At 19.7% G+C, this 23,480-nt stretch overlaps 6 protein-coding genes across 6 annotated transcripts in view; 4 read left to right on the top strand and 2 right to left on the bottom strand. All coding sequences in view use genetic code 6, as the record gives it.

Annotated features, from left to right (window-relative positions):
* Positions 1-197: 197 nt before the first annotated feature.
* On the top strand, positions 198-659 carry TTHERM_001412070 (hypothetical protein; the record flags this gene model as incomplete). The annotated part of the gene is made up of 1 exon (XM_012796080.1): positions 198-659. One exon carries the CDS (start codon positions 198-200, stop codon positions 657-659), a length of 462 nt encoding a protein of 153 aa, XP_012651534.1.
* A 536-nt stretch (positions 660-1,195) lies between these two features.
* On the top strand, positions 1,196-1,531 carry TTHERM_01412070 (hypothetical protein; the record flags this gene model as incomplete). Its single annotated transcript, XM_001009948.1, has 1 exon — positions 1,196-1,531. The coding sequence occupies one exon, from the start codon at positions 1,196-1,198 to the stop codon at positions 1,529-1,531; it is 336 nt and encodes a 111-aa protein (XP_001009948.1).
* Positions 1,532-2,732: 1,201 nt separating this feature from the next.
* TTHERM_01412060 (ribonuclease Z) lies at positions 2,733-3,419 on the top strand (the record flags this gene model as incomplete). Its single annotated transcript, XM_001009947.2, has 1 exon — positions 2,733-3,419. The coding sequence occupies one exon, from the start codon at positions 2,733-2,735 to the stop codon at positions 3,417-3,419; it is 687 nt and encodes a 228-aa protein (XP_001009947.2).
* Positions 3,420-4,675: 1,256 nt separating this feature from the next.
* Positions 4,676-6,424, bottom strand: TTHERM_01412050 (alpha/beta fold hydrolase; the record flags this gene model as incomplete). The annotated part of the gene is made up of 1 exon (XM_001009946.2): positions 4,676-6,424. The coding sequence occupies exon 1, from the start codon at positions 6,305-6,307 to the stop codon at positions 4,676-4,678; it is 1,632 nt and encodes a 543-aa protein (XP_001009946.1). The 5' UTR covers positions 6,308-6,424.
* Positions 6,425-9,251: 2,827 nt separating this feature from the next.
* Positions 9,252-14,620, top strand: TTHERM_001412049 (cyclic nucleotide-binding domain protein; the record flags this gene model as incomplete). The annotated part of the gene is made up of 17 exons (XM_012796079.1): positions 9,252-9,290; positions 9,348-9,397; positions 9,868-9,957; positions 10,211-10,300; positions 10,546-10,635; positions 10,870-10,968; positions 11,220-11,300; positions 11,548-11,637; positions 11,804-11,893; positions 12,145-12,234; positions 12,536-12,625; positions 12,878-12,967; positions 13,210-13,299; positions 13,540-13,629; positions 13,884-13,973; positions 14,225-14,314; positions 14,527-14,620. 17 exons carry the CDS (start codon positions 9,252-9,254, stop codon positions 14,618-14,620), a joined length of 1,443 nt encoding a protein of 480 aa, XP_012651533.1.
* A 425-nt stretch (positions 14,621-15,045) lies between these two features.
* Positions 15,046-23,480, bottom strand: part of TTHERM_001412048 (kinase domain protein) — a gene marked incomplete at both ends in the record, with an annotated part of 10,666 nt that continues 2,231 nt past the window's right edge. Inside the window, 24 exons of the mRNA XM_012796078.1 lie at positions 15,046-15,077; positions 15,308-15,363; positions 15,614-15,703; positions 15,811-15,900; positions 16,108-16,197; positions 16,340-16,429; positions 16,623-16,712; positions 16,961-17,050; positions 17,214-17,303; positions 17,444-17,533; positions 18,005-18,094; positions 18,320-18,409; positions 18,673-18,762; positions 18,979-19,068; positions 20,070-20,159; positions 20,415-20,504; positions 20,788-20,877; positions 21,132-21,221; positions 21,514-21,603; positions 21,869-21,958; positions 22,236-22,325; positions 22,594-22,683; positions 22,978-23,067; positions 23,367-23,456. Coding sequence (XP_012651532.1) covers positions 15,046-15,077; positions 15,308-15,363; positions 15,614-15,703; positions 15,811-15,900; positions 16,108-16,197; positions 16,340-16,429; positions 16,623-16,712; positions 16,961-17,050; positions 17,214-17,303; positions 17,444-17,533; positions 18,005-18,094; positions 18,320-18,409; positions 18,673-18,762; positions 18,979-19,068; positions 20,070-20,159; positions 20,415-20,504; positions 20,788-20,877; positions 21,132-21,221; positions 21,514-21,603; positions 21,869-21,958; positions 22,236-22,325; positions 22,594-22,683; positions 22,978-23,067; positions 23,367-23,456 — 2,068 coding nt within the window. The remainder of the gene's footprint in view (positions 15,078-15,307; positions 15,364-15,613; positions 15,704-15,810; positions 15,901-16,107; positions 16,198-16,339; positions 16,430-16,622; positions 16,713-16,960; positions 17,051-17,213; positions 17,304-17,443; positions 17,534-18,004; positions 18,095-18,319; positions 18,410-18,672; positions 18,763-18,978; positions 19,069-20,069; positions 20,160-20,414; positions 20,505-20,787; positions 20,878-21,131; positions 21,222-21,513; positions 21,604-21,868; positions 21,959-22,235; positions 22,326-22,593; positions 22,684-22,977; positions 23,068-23,366; positions 23,457-23,480) is intronic.

The raw sequence follows: 23,480 nt of genomic DNA, 5'->3' as shown, positions 1-23,480 counted from the left end.
GATTTTTTTATATAGAAAACAAATTAGTAATTTCAAATAATATTATTTTGAATATAAATAGAGAAATATAATAAAAATAAGATGGAATTAAATTTATTTAATCGAATTAATAAGAAAATATTTTACTGATTGATTAATGAAATTTATATTAGATTCTTTAATTAATTAATGCTTGAAATCCTAACAAAAAGACTATTATGTCCTATTTAAAAGTAAATAGTAAAAAGAATGACTTTGCTTTATAATAAATATCTGATTTACTTAAATTTTACTTATTAAAATAGAGGTTTTACAATTTTATTATTATTTATAAAAAACAAACAAGCAAAAGTATTAAAGCGGGCTAGATTTTAAGATGGATTATAGCAACGTAGAGTATATTAAAATTTAAGCGAATGATGAAAATCAATACTTCTTATCTAAAGATGTTGCCAACCTCTGCGGATAGTTTAGAGAGTTTATTAGTATATAATTAAACAATCCTAATAGGGGAGAATATATCACAATTACACTCAATATGGCTGGACCAGTCATTGAAACTATAATATAATATTTACATTACAAGTATAAATATTTAAGCGCAGATGTTAAAACAATACCAAAATTCGATATACAACCTAGCCTTGCCTTACAAGTGCTAAATGCTTCAATAGAGCTGAATATTTGATTATTTAAAGCATATTTTTAAGATAATAATTTAACATTTATGCATAAAATGTTATAAAATAATGAGTAATTAATTGATCATATTTTTGTAAACTCTTTGTTAGGAAAAGTATTCAAAAATGTAATAAATAAAGAAATAATTAATCCTAAATATAAAAAAATTAATATTTTATTTAAAGATTTTATTTTCTTTTTTCATTTGAAAAAGGAGCATTTTATTTGTCCATTTATCAAAACAACTATTTCATAATTGCTTGTAAGTAATTGTTAAAAACAAAAGCAAGTAATCTAAAAAACAAGAGTTTGTTTGTATCAATTTAAACACTATTTAATTAATATTTATCAGTCACTTAATATATTTTGATTTAGTAAGTAATTATTATTTATTTTGATTTATTAATTAATTAATTTATTTGTTTAGTTTAAAACTAAGTGTAAAATTTAGATAGAATACGTTTCTTAGAATACTGCAAACAGAAATTAGAGTTTATTATAAAATATTTTAAATTAGACAAGTTAGTTGACGTTAATGAGTGAAGAAAGAGATAAATAGCTGAAATAAGAAGAGAATGATTTAATTACATAAATAGACCGCTTAGAGAGGGGAATAGTTTTAAGAGAAAATTAAATAAATTCAATGAAGTCTATGATGATAGAAGTTAAAGCCTAAGTTTCTGAAGCAAAAATGAAATGCGATCAATCTGATTTAAATATAATTTAGCTAAATAATTAAATAAAAATAAAGGATCAAGATCTTAAGCAAGTATTGAGAGATAAAGAGTTACTTTTTTCAAAATTGCAGACATTAGAAAGAGAATGCGATAAAGTTAAAGAGTCAATTGAAGAATTGAAGCATTAAATCTGATTATTTTTAAAAGAAATCATGAAAATTAAAATAGAGCTAGAATATAAATTAGTTTAATAATTAATATAAAACCTTTTTGTAAATAGAATTTTACTTTATATTAAAAAAGTTATTGAAGATTTTTGAAAAGTATTAAAAATATGAACTTCATAAAATTAACAAACAAAAAATCAATAAATCAATCAAACAAGCAAATAAACAAATACTTAATTAATTATGATTGTTATTATGACAAAAAATATCATTTTAATAAAAGATTATCTGATTCCAATAAAAAAATTAATTGTCTTAAATAAAATGTTTATTTTTTAATTATTTTTACATTTTTAATCCTCTTTTAAAAAAGAATTTATTTGTATCTATTTAATTTAGTTTCAAAGCATAAATCGTAAGATATAGAAAATAAATAAATACATTAAATCATGAATATCATAGAATTTTGTTGTAAAAATATGAAAAATGAGTCATTTATAATTATAGTTACTTTTGATAAAAGAAAATAATAACACTTTTTGATACAAATTATTATGAATAAATAAATAAAAAGATAGTAAAAGACAAATTTCAAAGCATGAAGGTATAATATGGATTATCTATATTATTTCATATAAAACCATAAAATAGTTAACTTATTCGATTTCAATTTATATTATTGGATAATTTATTTTTAGTGTATTTTTAAGAATAGTTTTTCAAATATGTTTTATTTTATTTCAAAGCATATAAAAAGAGTAGGATAAAGTAAAAAATCAATAAAAAAAAGCAATTACTGCAATAGATTTTCATGATAAAAATATGAAAATTATTAATTTATTTTTATACTTATTTTTAATAAAACAAACAATAAAGCATTTCATAATCCAAATTGATATACTTTAAATCCTCACCAATTGTGGCCAATTGAATTAAGGCCAAAAATGGTAAAAATAAAAAATTTGTACCTTGTAGCAGCTTTTTCCAAGTCTAACCTACCACTTAGCCACCCCCTCCTCAAATATTTAACAGAATAATTTGAGTTAAATAAATTAATTTTATTAAATATTTAATAAAAAATTTGACTAAAATAATTTTGGATAGATATTAAAATAAAATAAATTTTTAATAAATATTAAAATATAATTAAAAAGAATAAAGTAATCAATAAAATGGTGGAGAAATTTCTGAAGATGAAGAATTACTTAAGAATGAAAGATAAAAAAGTATGAAAATAGAAAATAGCTGTTAAGAAAGCAATAGAGAAGAAGCTAAATAGTAAGATGAAGAAAATATAAAGTGTGAGGATGGAGATGAAGAAGAAGAGGAAGACAACAGAGGACACAAGGCTAAGGTTAGGGCACAATAATTGATTCAGTATTTGAATGCTACTTAGCAAGATATAAACAAATCTATAGCAGAATTTAAATAGTTTTTACTCTCTACGTTGGGTATTGAAGAAATATGTTTTATTCCAGTTATACATTGTTCTTAGGCATATGGTGTTGTTTTTAGGCATAAATCAGGGGTTAAGATAAGTTATTCTGGAGATACAAGACCATGCTCTGAATTTGCTAAGGTTGCTGAAGGATCTGATTTGATGATCCATGAAGGTACATTTAACAATGATTTATTAGAGCATGCAAAAAAAGCAAGACACTCTACAGCTACAGAAGCCATTGAAATAGCAATGTAAGCAAAAGTTAAAGCCTTAGTTTTAACGCACTTGTCTAAAAGACATTCAAAATTAGATTTAGGAGATTTTTAAGATTAAACTTTAGAAAAAAATAGATTTATCAAATACCAAACAGCGCTAGCATTAGATCATTTATAATTTAAACTGTCTGAGTTCTACTCTTTACCATTTATTTCAAAAGGTGTGCATTCTATCTTCCCAGATTAAGACGAAAAATGACTTTAAAAAATAAAATTTCATATTATTTTTATGTTTAATGTAGATTACTTGAATGAATTAATATTTTTGAGAATATATAAATATCTGAAGTAAAATTAATATTTAATTATTTATAAAATTTACAATTTAATTATATAATTCATTAGTTTATTAGCATTTATTATTTCACAAAGCAAATTGCTTCTATAAAAATTTTTAATCTAGCGAAATTTAATATCTTTAAAATATTTGATTGCTTAAATTCATATCTTTTTGTAAAATTAAAATTTATTTTTTTTTAGAACTCTAAAATTAAAAAGATGAATGAATTAATTCCTTTTTACTTAATATTTCCATTTTACAATTAATCATTTACTTGTTTTAGGCAGAGCTAATATCAAATAATTATAATTGATTTGTAGGCAAAAATAATTATCAACACACAACAAAGCTATTACGAATAAATTAAATGTGACAGTAACTTTAAAGATTTAAGTGTAGTTTATTAAAAAATTCAACATTAAATATAAAATTTCATTCATTCTTTTTGGTTTAATTTATATCTTTCTGTACGATTAAAATATATTGTTTTTATAATTTTAAAATCAAAAAAAAGATGAGTTAATTCCTTTTTTCTTAAAATTTATATTATTTACTTGTTTTAGGCAAAATTAATATTATTTAATTATAATTGTTTTTTATGCAAAATAATTATCTACACACAATAAAGTTATTACTAAATTTAAAATTTTAACATTATATTAAATGATAGATTTTGATTGTATAATTTATTACGAATAAATCAAATGCCATTAAATTAAAAGATTTAAGTATTGTTTATTAAAGAATTCAACATTAAATTTATATTTTCATTCATTCTATTTGGTTTAATTCATATCTTTTAATAGTACTAAAATTTATTATTTTTGAGAATACTAAAATTTATTATTTTGAGAATGCTAACTAAAATTTATTATTTTTGAGAATAATAAAATTAGATAAAAAAGATGAATTAATTCCTTTTACTTTTACAATTAATTATTTATTTGTTTTAAGCTAATATCATTTAACTATAACTAATTTATAGGCGAAAATAGTTATCTATATACAACAAAGTTATTACAAAATTTAAAATGCTAACATTAATTATATCAAATGATAAATATTAATTGATTGTATAATTTATTATGAAAATATCAAACACTATTAACTACTAATTAACTAACTTAAAAGATTTAATTGTTTTTTATCAAGAATTCAGCATTAAATATATATTTTCATTCATTCTTTTAAGTAGTTTCTTCTTATTCTGTTAATATTAATTGCTAGTTTGAGCTTTCTTAAACTAGACCAAATTCAGGATTCTCTTTTTAATTTATATTTTATTATGAAATTTATTATTATTGTTATTTGTTTTGTTAATTATTTTATATGATTATTTATTTATTTTCAGCCTCTTTAAGTTGTTCTTGCAAATTTGCAGATACTCCCAAACTTTGCTGATTTTCAAATTTATTTTTAGATGGATTAAAACTGAAGCTACTTTAACTACTTTTTTCAGTTTGCTCAGGACTATGTTTTAATTGGTAGTTATTCTTCTCTATTAAATCTATGATTACTTAATTTGAAGAAACATTCGATTATCTGTTTAAAGGCTCTTAACTTATTTAAAATAATTCTTACTGGTAGAGATGCTCGAAGCTTTCCCAATAGCTTGCTTGCATTTCTCTTAAGAGTTCATTTTATGATTTACCTTTTTGCAAATTATGGACAGATGTAAGGAACTGACGTAATCGATAAAAATACTCTTTCCTAAATCTCTAATCATTTTCAATTGTATTATGGTCAGCGCCTTAGAATACTTGTTTAATGTAAGGAGTTGATTTTTTAACATTACTGATGAGATGCCACATTTAAGAGACAGGGACTATTTAGTCTTAATCGCCATGCATAAAATAAATAGGACAATTAACATATTTAATCATCTAAAAATTTGGAAAGAAGTCATATTTATTAAGACCATTTTGCTTTTATTTTTTTCTTGAAGGTTATTGTGTTGGTTGTACGTTTTATTCAAATAATGAAGCTCTTAAAGCAGGTGAACTTTGACCTGAAAGATTGCTTAGATTAGAAGAGAAACTGCTATCGTTTTATTCTGAACATGTTTCATTCATTTAATCAGAGCAAATAAATTCATTTTCTTACTTAAAAAAGATTTTTAAACCACTGCTAAAACTTGAATGTAAAATAAGTCCTCCAATTGGCCTTTCTCTTACAGAAGCTAAGAATACACAAGGACCAGTTCCTATACTTTAACCATAAAGGATAATCTGCTACCAAGAATACTTCAATCCTTCAACAGCAAATTAATATACACTAAGAATATTCTGAATCATCTTTTGATCTCCCATTTTCTGATTAGAAGCCAAACCATATCCGCTATAATCATATGCAATCAAATCCACCCTAAGATTTTAAACTAAATCTAGATAAATATCCATCATATGTCCCATATCAGTTGAATTTCCATGAGAATGTATAACTACGAAATTTCTATGAGCAGCTTTATTTAAATATCTCAGGTGGACAACTGGTAGAAATTAAGCTTTTTCTGATTAATATGTCGCCTAATTGAAGCTTAACTGTTACAATTCAGCTGGTATCTTATAACAACACACATTAATTTCGTCTATATTTTAAATTGCTTAACCTTCTTATTCATTGTTATCTTTAAAAACGAACTAAAACTATTTAAACTTGTTTGCACTATTTTGCGAATCATTAATAGGGAGAAAATCATAGCTGCATTTCGGAGGAAAAAACGCATGGTTATTTATCAAGCACTTCCTAAAACCACAAGAAACGCATAAATTGAAGCAGCATAATAAACAACTAAGTTTGCAGCTCATTTTATTTATGCGTTTTAATGAAATTGAATAATACTTCTATAAAAACTATTTCCTTATTTAGAGTTTACTTAAAAACTGTGTGCTATCTATATATATATACTTCCAATTATCAATTTATTACTCCCACCAAATAATTCTAATAAAGATCTCATCAAAAAAATCAATTTTACTAAATTAGTCTATGTTTTTTCTTATTTGGTAAATACAAATAAGCTTAACTTTTATTTATTTCATCCAATAACAAATAAACATAATAATTAACACAAACCCATTTTTTATATTTACAATTAATTATTTATTATTTCATTAAATAAACTAAGATGATAGCTTCAACTCTTCCAATTAAAATCCTAAAATAACTAGTATGCCACCAAATTCTTCATTCTAAATAAACACGTATTTAATTATATTTTATTTCAATAATTATTTTAAAGTCCTTCTACTTTCTACTGAAATAATCTCAAATAATTTTAGTAAAATTTTTAATATCTTTTTAAAATTTTATAATAAAAAAAGTATTTGTTAAAAAAAACTGCCAAAACAAAATATTTTTCTATTTTTAGGTTATAAAATTAATTATAAAAAGAAATTTTATAAACTTTAATTTTAACAAAAATTCTAATTTAAAATTAAATAATTTTATTATTATTTTTTTTTATTGATGTTGAGAAAAAAAAAATTAGTTAAATTAAGAAAGATAGAAGAAAAAAACACAACTACAATAAAAAAGAAAAAGAAAAGTAAATCAAATAAATAAAAAGCTATAAAAAAATTAAAAGAATTATCTTGTTTTTGAATCATTTTTGTAAGTAAAAATGTCACAATCCAAAATAAATAAACTTTTTTACCTAAGACTAAGTATCAAGTTAGAGAGATTATTGCAATTTGCTAAAGCAGAACCTAAACCTGATGCACCAATTGCGCAAATTTAATTTTTACTATTTAAATAATAAAGTAAAAATATAAAATTAATGAGTTATTTAGAAGGAAAAAATGAAGAAAATATATGAAATAATAAGACATTAATTAATAAATAATAATAACAAATGCCAAAATAAAAAAATGAGTTAAATTAAGAAAGAAGACAAAAAAACACAAGTAAAATAAAAATAAAAAGAATAGAAAATCAAATAAAAAGCTTTTAAACAATTTAAAAGAGTTTTATTGTTTTGAATTCATTTTTTTAAGAAAAAATATCACAATCCAAAACAAATAAACTTTTTTTTACTCAAGATAAAGTGTCAAATTTGAGAGATTAGAGCAATTTGCTAAATCAGAACCTAAGTTTGATGCACCTTAATCACCAATTTAGTTGTTACTTTTTAGATATTGAAGTAAAAATAAATAATTAATAAGTTATTTAGAACGAAAAAATATGAAATAGTATCAAATGAATTAATTATTAATAAAAATAAATGTTAAAAATAAAAATAAGTTAAGAAAGATAGAAGACAAAAGAATGCAAATAAAATCAAAAAGAAAAGGAAAAATAAATCAAATAAAAAGCTAATAAACAAATTAAAAGAGTTATCTTGTTTTAAATTCATTTTTTAATCACAATCTAAAACAAATTAACTGTTTTTACTTAAGACTAAGTGTCAAATTAGAGATATTAGTGCAATTTGCTAATGCAGAACCTAATTCTGATGCACCAATTACATCAATTTAATTGTTACTTTTTAAATATTGAAGAAAAAATATATAATTAATTAGTAATTTAGAAGGAAAAAATGAAGAAAATATATGAAATATTAAGAATTTAATTAATAAATAATAAATGCAAATGTTGAAAATAAAAAATGGGTTAATTTAATTTAGATAAAAGACAAAAAACACATGTAAAATAAAAAAGAAAAAGAAAAGTAAATTAAATAAAAAGCTATTAAACAAATTATAAGAGTTATATTGTTTTAATTCATTTTTATAAGTAAAAGTATTAAAATCCAAAATAAATAAACAGTTTTTATCAAGTAAAAGTTTTATAAGGAAAAAAATGAATGAAAATACCAAACAATAAAAAATGGATAATGAGTTTAACAAATTTAAATTTAAAAATTAAGTTATAAAAATAATTTGTATAAATAAAATGAATAAAGGCAATCATTTATATTAGAAAAATAATATTTTAATAAACTGAAAGTTAAATATATAGAAAATAATATTAGTATTTATAAAGTAAATATACTTTAGATTAATATGGAGAACCTAATGAGATTAAAGTGAAGAATTTATAAACTTTTTATATTAGTAAAAATAAATTTAAAGAATATTGATAAAAAATAAATAAATACTTCTTCTAATTTTTTATAATGTTTAGTCTATTATATCATATATTTTTTTTCTCAAAAATATTGAAAAGCAATTAATAGAAATTTAATTAATTTTTGCACAACCAAGTATTGAATTCTTATAGATGTGGAGAATTAAGAATTTAATTTTTGATTTGCTCTTAAGTGGATTTATTAATTAAATAATTTTATTTTACTTTTTATTATAAAATATTTATTTTATAGTTTTTGAATATAAGTACCATCAATCCTCATTAATTTTCGCCAATCCCATCCCCCTTAAAATTATATGATATCACTGAAAATATGTATTAATTAAAAAATTTTTAATTAAGATTAACTGCAATATTTAATTCTACTATATTTATTTTTAAGAATATGTTTTAAATAAAAAATTTTAATATGAATTAATGAATATTAAATTTATTTTTTTGTGGTATCTCTTCATAAAAGCAAATTTATAAATTAATTAATTATTATATTTATTTTTTCTTTTTATCCTTTTATATAATTGATCCCCAAAAGTATAAATTGCCTGAATTAGTTGGATCGACCTTAAATTATGTGATTATTGGGAGAGAGGGTGTTGATGATCCTGATTAATTAATTAATTAAATTCCATAAATTGCTATTCAAAATTTTTGAAGAAAAAAAAAATGATATAATAGATTTAAAAATAAAAAGAATTAGAATAAGTAAATATTTATTTTTTTATTATAATCATTTAAGTTTATTTTTATTTATAAAAAAAGTTTTTAAACTCTTCACTTTAATCTCATTAGGTTCTCCATATTGAGCTAATGTATATTTCATTTTAAAATATTATAAAAATTTTTTTATTATTTAATTTTCAATTTATTTAATAAAATAATTTTTTTAATAGAAATTTTCATCATTATTGATTGATTTATATTAAAACAAACAAAAATTTTTTAGCTATTTAAACTAATTTTCATTTTCATTTTTTATTATATATTTATTATTCATATTTAATAATTTTATATTTTTTCTTCATTTTTTGCTATTAACACTTCACAAAATAGTTTATTTATTTTGGATTGTAATATTTTTAATTATAGAAATTAACTTAAAACATAAAAGCTCTTATAAATTTGATTTATTTTTCTTTTTCATTTAATTTTACTTGCTTTATTTTTTTTTCTTTGTTATTTTAATGCATAATTAATAATTCTTGTTTTTTAATATTTTTTCTTCATTTTTTCCTTCTAATTAACTAATTGATTGTTTATTTTTTCTTCAATATTTAAAAAGGCACAATTAAATTAGAATATAAAATGTACCAAGATTAGTTTCTGCTTTAGCGAAGTGCGTTAATCTCTCAAATTTGACAATTAACCTTTGGTAAAAGCAGTTTATTTATTTTGGACTGTGATATTTTTATTTTTAAAAACTAAATTAAAACAATATAGCACTTTTTTGTTTTTATTTATATTGTACTTGCTTTTTTTTGTTCTTTCTTAATTAATTTTAGTCATGATTTTATTTTCAATATTTGATTTTATTTTTAATTAATCTTATTATTTCATTATTTTCTTCATTTTTTCCTTCTAATTAACTAATTAATTGTTGCTTTTTTTCTTCAATATTAAAAAAGGCCCCATTACATTGGAGCAATTGGTACTTTATCCTTAGTTTCTGGCTTAGAAAAGTGCGTTAATCTCTCAAATTTGACACTTAAATTTGAGTAAAACCAGTTTATTTATTTTGGATTGTGATATTTTTATTTGTAAAAACTAACTTAAAACAATAAAGCTCTTTTTTCTTTTTATTTATTTTGTGCTTGCTTTTTTTTCTTCTTTCTTAGTTAATTTAACTCAAAATTTTATTTTCAATATTTGCTTTTATTATTAATTAATAAATCTTATTATTTCATATTTTTCTTTCTAATTAAATAATTAATTATATATTTTTTCTTCACTATTTAAAAAGTGATAATTAAATTGGCGATGAAGAAGCATCAAGCTTAGGTTCTTATTTAGGAAAGTGTATTAATCTCTCAAATTTGACACTTAGCCTTGAGTAAAACCAGTTTATTTATTTTGGATTGTGATATTTTTATTTGTAAAAACTAACTTAAAACAATAAAGCTCTTTTTTCTTTTTATTTATTTGTGCTTGCTTTTTTTTCTTCTTTCTTTGTTAATTTAATTCATAATTTTATTCTCAATATTTGCTTTTAATTTCATATTTTTTCTTCATTTTTTCCTTCTAATTAACTAATTGATTGTATATTTTTTCTTCAATTTTTAAAAAGGTACAATTATTTTGGTTATAAAGGTGCATCAGGCTTAGGTACTGGTTTAGCATAGTGCATTAATCTCTCAAATTTGACACTTAATCTTAAGTAAAACCAGTTTATTTATTTTTGATTGGATATTTTATTTGTAAAAACTAACTTAAAACAATAAAGCTCTTTTTTCTTTTTATTTATATTTTACTTGCTTTTTTTTGTTCTTTCTTAGTTAATTTTACTCATCATTTTATTTTCAATGTTTGCTTTTATTATTAATTAATCTTATTAATTCATATTTTTTCTTAATTTTTTCCTTCTAATGAACTAATTAATTTTTTATTTTTTATTCAATATTTAAAAAGAGGCAATAGAATTGGTGATAAAGGTGCATTAGGCTTAGGTTTTGAATTAGCAAAGTGCATTAATCTATCAAATTTGACACTTAACCTTGAGTAAAACGAGTTTATTTTTTTTGGATTGTGATATTTTTATTTGTAAAAACTAACTTAAAACAAAAAAGCTCTATTTCTTTTTATTTATATCTGCTTGCTTTTTTTCTTCTTTCTTTGTTTAAATTTCATTTTATATTCAATATTTGCTTTTATTATTAATTAATCTTATTATTTCATATTTTTCTTCATTTTTTCCTTTTAATTAACTGATTAATTAAAAATTTTTTCCTCAATATTTAAAAAAAAGGAAAACTTAAATTGGTGATGAAAATGCATTAGCCTTAGGTTCTGGTTTAGCATAGTGCATCAATCTCTCAAATTTGACACTTAAGCTTGAGTATAACCAGTTTATTTATTTTTACTTTCTTTTTTTTCTTCATTCTTAGTTAATTTAATTTTCATTTTATTATTTATTAATTTTATTAATTCATATTTTTTCTTCATTTTTTCCTTCTAATTAAATAAATAATTAATTGTATATTTTTTCTTCAATATTTAAAAAGAGGCAATAAAATTGGTGATAAAGGTGCATAAGGCTTATGTTCTAGCATAGGAAAGTGCATTAATCTCTCAAATTTGACACTTAACCTTGAGTAAAAGCAGTTTATTTATTTTGGATAGTGATATTTTTATTTGTAAAAACTAACTTAAAACAATAAAGCTCTTTTTTATTATTATTTATATTGCTCTTGCTTTTTTTCTTATTTCTTTGTTTAAATTTCATTTTATTTTCAATATTTGCTTTTATTATTAATTAATTAATCTTATTATTTCAAATTTTTTTTTCATTTTTCCCTTCTAATTAACTAATTAATTATTTATTTTTTCCTTAATATTTAAAAAGCTATATTTAAATTGGTGATGAAAATGCATCAGTCTTAGGTTCTAGTTTAGCATAGTGCATCAATCTCTCAACTTTGACACTTAGCCTTAAGTAAAACCAATTTATTTATTTTTTACTTGCTTTTTTTTCTTCAGAGAATAATTTAATCAAAATTAACTAAGTTAGCTTAAGCAAACTTTAAATTAAAAATAAAGTTGTAAAGATAGATATTCAAATTAAAATCTATATGAATATTAAACAAGTACAATTGAAGAGCAAAACTATGATTCTAAGTTAATTTAACTTTCATTTTATTATTAATTAATTTTATTATTTCATATTTTTTCTTTATTTTTTTCCTTCTAATTAAATAAATAATTAATTGAATATTTTTTCTTCAATATTTAAAAAGGTGCAGTTAAATTGGTTATAAAGGTGCATCAGACTTAGGTTCTGGTTTAGGAAAGTGCATTAATCTCTCAAATTTAACACTTAATCTTGAGTAAAACCAGTTTATTTATTTTGGATTGTGATATTTTTATTTATAAAGAATAACTTAAAACAATAAAGCACTTTTTTCTTTTTATTTTTGTTGTGCTTGCTTATTTTTCTTCTTTCTTTGTTAATTTAACTTTCATTTTATATTAAATATTTGCCTTTATTATTAATTAATCTTATTATTTCAAATTTTTTTTTCGTTTTTTCCTTCTAATTAACTAATAAATTATTTATTTTTTCTTCAAAATTTAAAAAGTTAAAATTAAATTGGAGCAATTGGTACACCATACTTAGTTTCCGGATTAGGAAAGTGCATTAATCTCTCAAATTTGACACTTAACCTTGAGTAAAACCAGTTTATTTATTTTGGATTGTGATATTTTTATTTGTAAAAACTAATTTAAAACAATAAAGCTCTTTTTTGTGCTTGCTTTTTTTTTCTTCATTCTTAGTTAATTTAACTTTTATTTTATTTTTAATATTTGTTTTTATTATTAATTAATAAATCTGATTATTTCATATTTTTTCTTCATTTTTTCCTTCTAATTAACTAATTGATTGTATATTTTTTCTTCAATTTTTAAAAAGTAGCAATTAAATAGGTGACAAAGGTGTATCAGGCTTAGGTACTGGTTTATCATAGTGCATTAATCTCTCAAATTTGACACTTAGCCTTTAGTAAAACCAGTTTATTTATTTTGGATTGTGATATTTTTATTTGTAAAAGCTAACTTAAAACAATAAAGCTCTTTTTTGTTTTTATTTATTTTGTGCTTGCATTTTTTGTTCTTTCTTTGTTAATTTAACTTTTCTTTTATTTTTAATATTTGCTTTTATAAATAATTAATTTTACTATTTGATATTTTTTCCTTCTAATTAACTAATTGATTGTATATTTTTTCTTCAACATTTAAAAAGGTGCAATTAAATTGGTTATGAAGGTGCATCAGACTTAGGTTCTGGTTTAGGAAAGTGCATTAATCTCTCAAATTTAACACTTAATCTTGAGTAAAACCAGTTTATTTATTTTGGATTGTGATATTTTTATTTGTAAAGCTAACTTAAAACAATAAAGCTCTTTTTTCTTTTTATTTATTTTGTACTTGCATTTTTTGTTCTTTCTTTGTTAATTTAACTTTTATTTTATTTTCAATATTTGCTTTTATCATTAATTAATTAATTTTATTATTTCATATTTTTTCTTCCTTTTTCCCTTCTAATTAACTAATTAATTGTATATTTTTACTTCAATATTTAAAAAGCACCAATTTAATTGGAGATAAAGGTGCATCGGACTTAGGTTCTGATTTAGCATAGTACATTAATCTCTCAAATTTGACACTTAACCTTAAGTAAAACCAGTTTATTTATTTTGGATTGTCATATTTATTTATAAAAGCTAACTTAAAATAATAGATCTCTTTTTTTATTTATTTATATTTAGCTTTTATTTTTGTTTTTCCTTTGTTAATGTAACTTTTATTTTATTTTCAATATTTGATTTTATTATAAATTAATTAATCTTATTATTTCATATTCTTTCTTCATTTATCGTTTCTAATTAACTATTTAATGATATATTTTTTCTTCAATATTTAAAAAGTGGAAATTATATTAGTGATGAGGGTGTATCAGGCTTAGGTTCTGCTTTAGCAAATTGCGTTAATCTCTCAAATTTGATACTTCATCTTTGGTAAAAATAGTTTATTTGTTTTGGATTATGATATTTTAAAAAATTAAAATGAATATAAAATAAAAAAGCTCTATGAATTTATTTGATTTTTTTAAAAATCCTTTTATTTGACTAATTTTATTTTATTTATTAATTTTAGAATTAATTTTTAATTTAAAAGTTTATTTTACTTAAAATTTATTTAACATTTAGCGCATTTTTTATTATAACAGTGATAACTTAATCAATATATCATAAAAATTCAAATTAATAAGACAGTATTTTAAATCAAAAAGATTAGTTGTTTTTAAAAAATATATCTATTGATAAACAAGTAATGAAAAAAGGATAAATAAATATTAAATGTTTGAATAATTGAATATTATATGTTTTATAATAGTTTGAAATAATTTTTTTAACCTAAAATAAATATATAGAGTTAAATTTTATTATGGATTTTATATTTATAAATATCATATTTTTGGTAAATTAATACACACTGTAGGCTCTTAGTAATTAACACACAATTTTTTTTTGAAAATTTTTTTTATTAACATCCATTTTTATTGATGGATAAAAAATTTAATAAAAAAATTTTGATTAACAAACAAAAAGCTATTAATGTTTATAATAATTTTAGTGTTTATGAAATTTATCATCAATTCAGTTTAAACATCAATCTTTAGAGGATAGTCATATAAATATTTTTTTGTCTATTAGTCTTTTTAATTTCAGACAATTTTTTTTTATATTCAATTTTAGTTATTCACTTACTTAATTAGCTCTTTTAATATGATATTAATAAATACAAAATTATTTAAAAAAGCGTTTTTGCAATCTAATTTTAAAATTACAAAGTTGAAAATGTATAAAACAAACTTTACAATAAAATTAAATTAAATGAAGGTAGAATAATTTAAACTAAAAGAAATAATAAAAGTTAAAATAATTTTTATAAAAAGAATATTAATCTGTTTTACTAGATATCGAAGACCAAATTATTAAGATTGATACATTTATTTAAAGCAGAATTTAATCTCGATATACCTTCATCACCAATTCTATTGAAACTTTTTATATATTCAATAAAAATAGGTAAATTGAGTAAATTAAAAAAGGACATGAAATAATAAAAATAAATTGTTAAATTAAATAATAATTTAAAAATCAATTTTAAGTTGATCAAAAATAATTCAATAAATTAAAGAAAAATTAATGCAAAAGAAAAAATAAAAATCAAGTCAATTTAATTTAATTTATAAATAAAGTTTAATGATGAGATTTTAAAAACAATCAAGCCAGCTAATATGTTTAGCTTACCTAATATTGAGACTCAAATTTGATAGATAAATGCAGCTTAATAAAGAAGAAGCTAAAGCAGAGGCTCCTTCTTCCATAATTTTACAATATCTGTTTTATTAATAAAAATATTAAAGCTATTAAAAATAATTTGTTTAAATATTTAATAGGAATATTAAAGAAATAGTTTGACAAAATTATAAATAACCAATATTTACATTAGATTGAGTGTTAAATTTGAGAGATTAGTGCAACTAGACAAAGCAGCAGCTATGCATTTTGCTCCTTATGCACCAATTTAGTTACTTCTTTTTATAGATTAGAAAATATTTCTTTCTAATAATCAGTAGCATTAGAAATTTAAAATTACCAAAATAAAAAATAAATGTAAAATAAAATTTAACAAACTTAAATATAAAAAAAAATAAATGAAAAAAGATAATAAATAATAAACAGAATTTAACAATTTTAATTCATTTTTAATAAGGATAATTAAAAACAAATATTTTTTTTACGTTAGTTGGAGTGTTAGGTTTTAGAGATTAGAGCATTTTGATAAACCAGAACTTATACCTTATGCACCAATAGGCCCAATTTAATTTTATCTTATTATAAATTTAAAAAAAGAAAATGAAGTAAATAAATAAATAAATTAAGAAGAATTTTAAAGTAAAACCAATAAATCACAAATATAATATTGAGAAATTAAATATCTCACTCAGTTAATGAAAAATAGTTTATTTTTACGAGAGACAAATGGTCAATTTTTTGAGATTTGGGCAGTTATTTAAATATAAAACTAAACCTGGTGCTCCTTCATCATTAATATAATTACTCCTTTATATAAATTTAACAAAAATATTTTAATTTATTTTTAATAAACTAAAAGTTTTTAAAATGACAAAAATAATTTAAAAGTAACTTAAAAACTATTAAAAATAACAAATCAGGTAAAAAATTATTAAAGAGAATTTAATATTTTTAAATTAAAATAAATTTTTGCAATAAAATATTAATAAACTATTTTTACGAAAGGTTTATTGATAAACTTGAGAGATTAATGAATTTTTATAAAGCAGAACCTAAGTTTGATGCACCTTTATCCTCAATATCGCAACCCCTATTATTAATTCAAGATAAATATTTTAACTATAATTATGAAGAATATTAAAAAATAAAATCATGAATAAGTTTTACGATAGAGAACTAAATAATTTTTAAGTAATAAATTTATCATTTAATCATAATAAATGGTGGATAAATGAATACAAAATAGTGTTTAAATTAACAAATTTAGTTAAATATAATTTATATAAAAAATTAAATTATTATCTATAAAATAAACAAATAAAGAAACAATTATCTTACCAAAGATTAAGTGTCAAATTTCTGATACTGGTGCATTTTGTTAATGAAGAGCTCAAACTTACAAGATCATCATCTCCGATTTTATTGAAGCTTTTCCATTTTCAATAGAAATAATTTAATATTAATATTAATTAACATTACATAATTAAGAAAAATAGGGAAAATTTATAAATCGAACAAAAACTTATTATTATTTTAAATGGATATCTTTGTAACATTACATATTAAACAACAATAAAAAAAATATTTTTACCTTAAATTCAAAGTAAAATTTGAGAGATTCCGACAGTGTGTTAAGGCAGAAACTAAGTCAGATGCACCTTATGAACAAATTTTATTTGATCTTTTTAAAATTAGGTTAAGAAAATAAGCTAAAGTTGGTAAAAGGAAAGAAAATATTAAATTAGTAAAGAGAAGTTTTAATTATTATTTTAAACGGAGCATAGAAGCAAGATCTAATGAGAATAATAAATAATTTTTTACAAGAAATCAATTTTCAAATTTATGAGATTAGAGCAGTTCATTAAAGCAGATGCTAAATCTGAAGCACCCTTAGAGCTTATTTAATTAGATCTTTTTTAAATATTTATTATAATTAATTAGATCTAATGAAAAAATTTAAATGAAATATTATTCAAAAAATAAATTTTAAATGAAAAATATTTTAGCGAAAACTTAATCAAAAATAAAAGTAAAAATTTAAAAAAAAATAATTCAACAAAAATAAGTTAATATTTTTTACAAGAGACTGAGAGCTAAATCTGTGAGATTAATATTGCTTGATAAAAAATTACATAAACCTAATACACCTTTATCACCAATTTAAGTTTGCCTTCCATTCATTAAGGATTAATGTATTTTATTGGTTTACAAATAAAAAATAACAAAAAATAAATTTAGAAAAAAAGTTAAATATAAATTTTATAATAGATTTAAAAAGCCATAAAAGATGCTTGAATAATAAAAAAGCTTTAAAAGAAAATATTTTTGATATATTTATGTAAATAGACAAACAATGAAAGTAATTAAAAATAAAATTTTTACAACATTTTGAGTACGAAATTTGTAAGGTTAGGAAAGTTTGATAAAGCAGTGCCTAAGTCTAATAAACCTTAGTCACCAATTTAATTATCACTTTTAATTAAAAAATATTTAATAATCATTAAATAAACTACTTAAAATTAAAAAACCGATAAGATCAATAGATTATTAATTACACTTTAAAAATTAAAAATCAGTTGAAAAAATTAAAAATCAACTTAAAATCAATCAAAAAGTTAAAATAAATTTAAATATGTAAATAAATATATTATCCAATTAATTAAAAAAGCAAATAATCGATAAATCTATTCGTTTTACCTAAGATCTAATATTAAACTTTATAGATTAGTACATTTTTATAAACGAGAAACTATACCAGATGCACCCAATGCACCAATATTATTATACCTTTGTACATATTTAATATATTAATAAGTCATTTTTTCATTAAAAAACTAATAAATCATTTTTTTAAATTAAATTTAATAATGAGATTAAAATTAAAATAGAATTCTAAAATGAATAAATAAATAAACAAAATAAAAAGATATTTAAATAGTAGGTATTTAATATTAGAATAATAGAAAATAGATTTTTAATGTTTTAAATAAATAAAGAAATATTTATGCAAAGAAAAGTATTATTAAATTCATTGAATTAATAGTTTTTACCTCAGATTAATTTACAAATATGAGAGATTAGTACAGTTGGATAAAGCATAACCTAAATCTGATGCTTCCTAATCATTGATTTTATTTTTCCTTTTTTAATAAATAAATGTATCATAAATAAGTGTATTGGTTTATTGATATTTTAAAATTTGCAACGATTGAAAATCAAAGAATATCTTTTAAGTTAAAAAGCACATAAAAAATTAGAAATTAATTAAAGGTAAAATATAATAAAAATGTGTTAAAATTTTTAAAATCGTTATTTACACAATATAAATTTAAAGAAATAAGAATAAATATTTTTACAAGAGTTCTAGAGTCAATCTAAAGAGATTAGAGCATTTTTCTAAAGCTGAAATTAAGTACTATACACCCTAAGTATCAATTTGATTATAACTTTATCATTTATTATATTGAATATTAATATGTAAATTAATAATTAAATATTTTAATTGTAAAAAAATATAAATCAACAGAAAGAGTCTTTTTGTGAAGAAAATAAAAAATGTTTGAATAATATAAATTAAAATAAATTATTTATTTATTTTTAGTTATAATCAATATATTTTTAATTAATTTTTTTTTGATGTAATGAATTTTATTTACCTAAAATTTATTTCTAGATCAGTATGAGTCTAAAAAGAAGAACTTAGCAACTTTAATAATGTGAAAAATAAATTAATACTATAAATGAGAAAATATAAAATTACGTCTTCAAGCTTTTTCAAGTATTTTTTCTATTATAACATTAAAGATAACTTATTTTATTATTTATTAACTTTCTTAATTTTTAATTGATTAAATTGCAATTTAATTTTATCTCAAAGATTCTTCTCTATTAAAAGTAAAAATTACAAATAAAATGTAAATAATTCTTTTATTTAAATATATCTAATAAATTAACTATTAATATAGACCATAAAATTTATTAATTTGAAATAATCATTTTATATTGAAAAATACAATCCCTCTTTTTAGATATATTCATAAATATAAATAAATCTATTTATCTATATTTTAGGTTAAATTATCTAAATACAATATATAAAATAATAAAACATATTATTTTCTATTATTCAAATAATTAATATTTATTCATTCTTTTCCTCAGTTGTTTATCGTCAATAGAAACATATTTTAAAGACTACTAATCTTTTTGATTTAAGACACTTGCTTTTTAGTTTCAATTACTATGATCCATTGATTTAGTTTTCACTTTTATAATATATTAAATTAAAATAAAATACTAAAAAAAATTAAATAGAATAAAATTATTTAATTAAAAATTATGATTAAAATTAATAAAAAAAAAAGATTAACAAATTAATAAAGAAAAAGATAAATAAATTTAATAAATAAAAAAATATCACAATTCAAAACAAATAAATTGTTTTTACATAAGAGCAAGTGTCAAATTTTAGAGACTAGCACAATTTGCGAAAGCAAAACCTAAGCCTGATGCACCAATAGCTCCAATTTAATTATATCTTTTTAAATATTGAAGAAAAAATATGAAATAAAAAGAAATGAATTTATAAATAATAGAAGCAAATTTTAAAAATAAAAAAATAAGTTAAACTAAGAAATATAGAAGAAGAAAAAATGTAAAGACAATAAAAAAGAAAAAGTTAGGTAAATCAAATAAAAAGCTAATAAAAAAATTAAAAGAGCTTTATTATTTTAAATTCATTTTTATAACTAAAATTATCACAATCCAACATAAATAAATAAACTGAATTTACCTAAGTTCAAGTGTCAAATTTGATAGATTAATGCAATGTGTTAAAGCAGAACCTAAGTCTGATGCACCCAAGTCACCAATTTAATTATCACTTTTTAAATATTGAAGAAAAAATAAATAATAAATTAGTCATTTAGAAGGAAAAATTGAAGAAAAAACTTAAATAATAAGAAATGAATTAATAAATAATAAAGAAAAATGTTAAAAATAAAAAGTGAGTTAAATTAAGGAAGATACAAGAAAAATAAACACAAGTATAATAAAAATGAAAAACAAAATAAAAAGCTAATAAACTAATTAAAAGAGCAATATTTTTTAAAGTTCAATTTTAAATGTAAAAATATCTTAATTCTAAACAAATTAACTGAATTTACCCAAGATCTAGTGTCAAATTTGAGAGATTAACGCAATTTGCTAAAGCAGAACTTAAGCCTTATGCACCAATTGCGCTAATTTAATTGTAACTGTTTAAATATTGAAGAAAAAAATAAAAATTAATTAGAAAAAAAATGAAGAAAAATCATTAAATAGAAATTAATTAATAAATAATAAAAGCAAATGTTGAAAATAAAAAATGAGTTAAAATAAGAAAGATAGAAGAAAAATATACAAAATTACAATAAAAAAGAAGTAGAAAAGTAAATCAAATAAAAAGCTAATAAACAAATTAAAAGACCTATAAAAATATCATAATCCAAAACAAATAAACTGAATTTACCTAAGATAAAGTGCCAAATTTATGAGATTGATGCATTTTGCTAAAGCAGAACCTAAGCCTGATGCACCTATTGCACCAATTAAATTTACACTTTTTAAATATTGAAGAAAAAATATAGAATTAATTAGTTTTTTAGAAGGAAAAAATGAAGAAAAAACATGAAATAATAAGAAATAAATTAATAAATAATAAAAAGAAATGTTAAAAATAAAAATGAGTGAAATTAAGAAAGATATAAGAAGAAAAATACAACTAAAATCAAAATCAAAATGAAAAATAAATCTAATAAAAATCTAATAAACAAACTAAAAGAGTTAGATTGTTTTAAGTTCAATTTTATAAGTAAAAATATCAAAATCCAAAACAAATAAACTAAATTTACTTCAGGTAAAGTGTCAAATTTGAGAGATTAGTGCAATTTACTAAAGCAGAACCTAAGCTTATTACACCTTAATCACTAATTTAAGTCTAACTTTTTAAACATTGAAGAAAAAATATTACTTAATAATTAATAAGTTATTTAGAAGGAAAAAAATGAAGAAAAAACATGAAATAATAAAAAATGAATTAATAAATATTAAAATAAAAAAAATGAATTAAATTAAGAAATATAGAAGAAAAATAAACATATGTACAATAAATAAAAAAAGTAAAGTAAATCAAATAAATAAATAGCAAATAAGCAAATTAAAAGATCAAAAAAAATATCATAATCAAAACAAATAAACTGAAATTACCTAAGATAAAGTGTTAAATTTGAGAGTTTAGTGCAATTTAATAAAGAATAACCTAAGGCTGATGCACCATCATTACCTATTTCATTTTATCTATTTAAATATTGAAAAAAATATAAATAAATAAATAATTAGTTAGTTAGTTAGTAGGTAAAAATGAATATAAAACATGAAATAATAAGTTATCAATTAATAAATAATTAAAGCAAATGTTAAAAATATTATAATGAGTTAAATTAAGAATGATAGAAGAAAAATAAACACAAATATAATAAAAATGAAAAAGAAAAGTAAATCAATAAAGCTAATAAACAAATTAAAAGAATTAAATTAAAAATATAGCAATCCAAAACAATTAAACAGTATTTACACAAGATCAAGTGTCAAATTTAAGAAGTTAGTGCAATTTAATAAAGCAGAACCTAAGCCTGAAACACCAATTGCACCAATTTAATTTAGACTTTTTTAACATTGAAAAAAATATAATAAATTATTTAGAAGGAAAAAATAAATGAAGATAAAACATCAAATGAGAAGAAATAAATAAATTAATTAATAAATAAATAATAAAAGTAAATTTTAAGAATAAAAAAATGAGTTAAATTGAGAAAGTTAGAAGAAATAATAAAACAAGTACAATAAAAAAGAATAAGAAAAGTAAACTATATTAATTTAAATTCAATTTTAAGTAAAAATATCACAATCCAAAACAAATAAAATAAATTTACCCAATATAAAGTGTCAAATTTGAAATATTTTTGGCATTTACTAAAGCAAAACTTAAGCCTGATGTACCTTAATCACCAATTTTGTTGGATCTTTTTAAATATTGTAGAAAAATTAGATAATTGATTAGTTATTTAAAAGGAAACAATGAAGAAAAAAACATGTTTTAATAAGAAATAAATTAGTAAGTAAGTAATAAAAGCAAATGTATAAGAAAAAAAAATGAGTTAAATTAAGAAAGATAGAAAAAAAAACAACTACAATCAAAAAGAAAAAGTGAAGTAAATTAAATAAAAAACTAGTAAATAAATTAAAAGAACTATATTGTTTTAAGTTCAATTTTGTAAGTAAAAATAGCACAATCCAAAACAAGAAAATTAATTTACCCAAGTTCAAGTACCAAATTTGAGAGATTAGTGCACTTTGCTAAAGCATAACCTAAGCTTGATGCGCCGATTACACCAATTTAATTGTAACTTTTTAAATTTTGAAGAAAAAATAAAAAATTAATTAGTTATTTAGAAGGAAAAAATGAAAAAAAAAACAAGAAATAAAATGAAATTAATTAATAATAAAAGAAAATGTTGAATATAAAAAAAATGAATTAAATTAAGAAAGATAGAAAAAAATTAAAAACAAGTATAAAAAAAGAAAAAGAAAAGTAAATCAAATATAAAGCTAATAGACAAATTAAAAGAGCTATCAATATATATTGTTTTAAATTCAATTTTATAAGTAAAAATATCACAATCAAAAACAAATAAACTGAATTTACCCAAGGTTAAGTGTCAAATTTGAGAGATTAGTGCACTTTGCTAAAGCAGAACCTAAGTCTGATACACCTTAATCGCCAATTTAATTTCCACTTTTTAAATATTGAAGAAAAAAT

This window comes from Tetrahymena thermophila (assembly GCF_000189635.1).
Source record: "Tetrahymena thermophila SB210 genomic scaffold scf_8254771, whole genome shotgun sequence".
Lineage (NCBI taxonomy): Eukaryota > Ciliophora > Oligohymenophorea > Hymenostomatida > Tetrahymenidae > Tetrahymena > Tetrahymena thermophila.
Note: the sequence above shows the minus strand (reverse complement) of the source record. Positions and strands in the feature narration are given on the sequence as shown.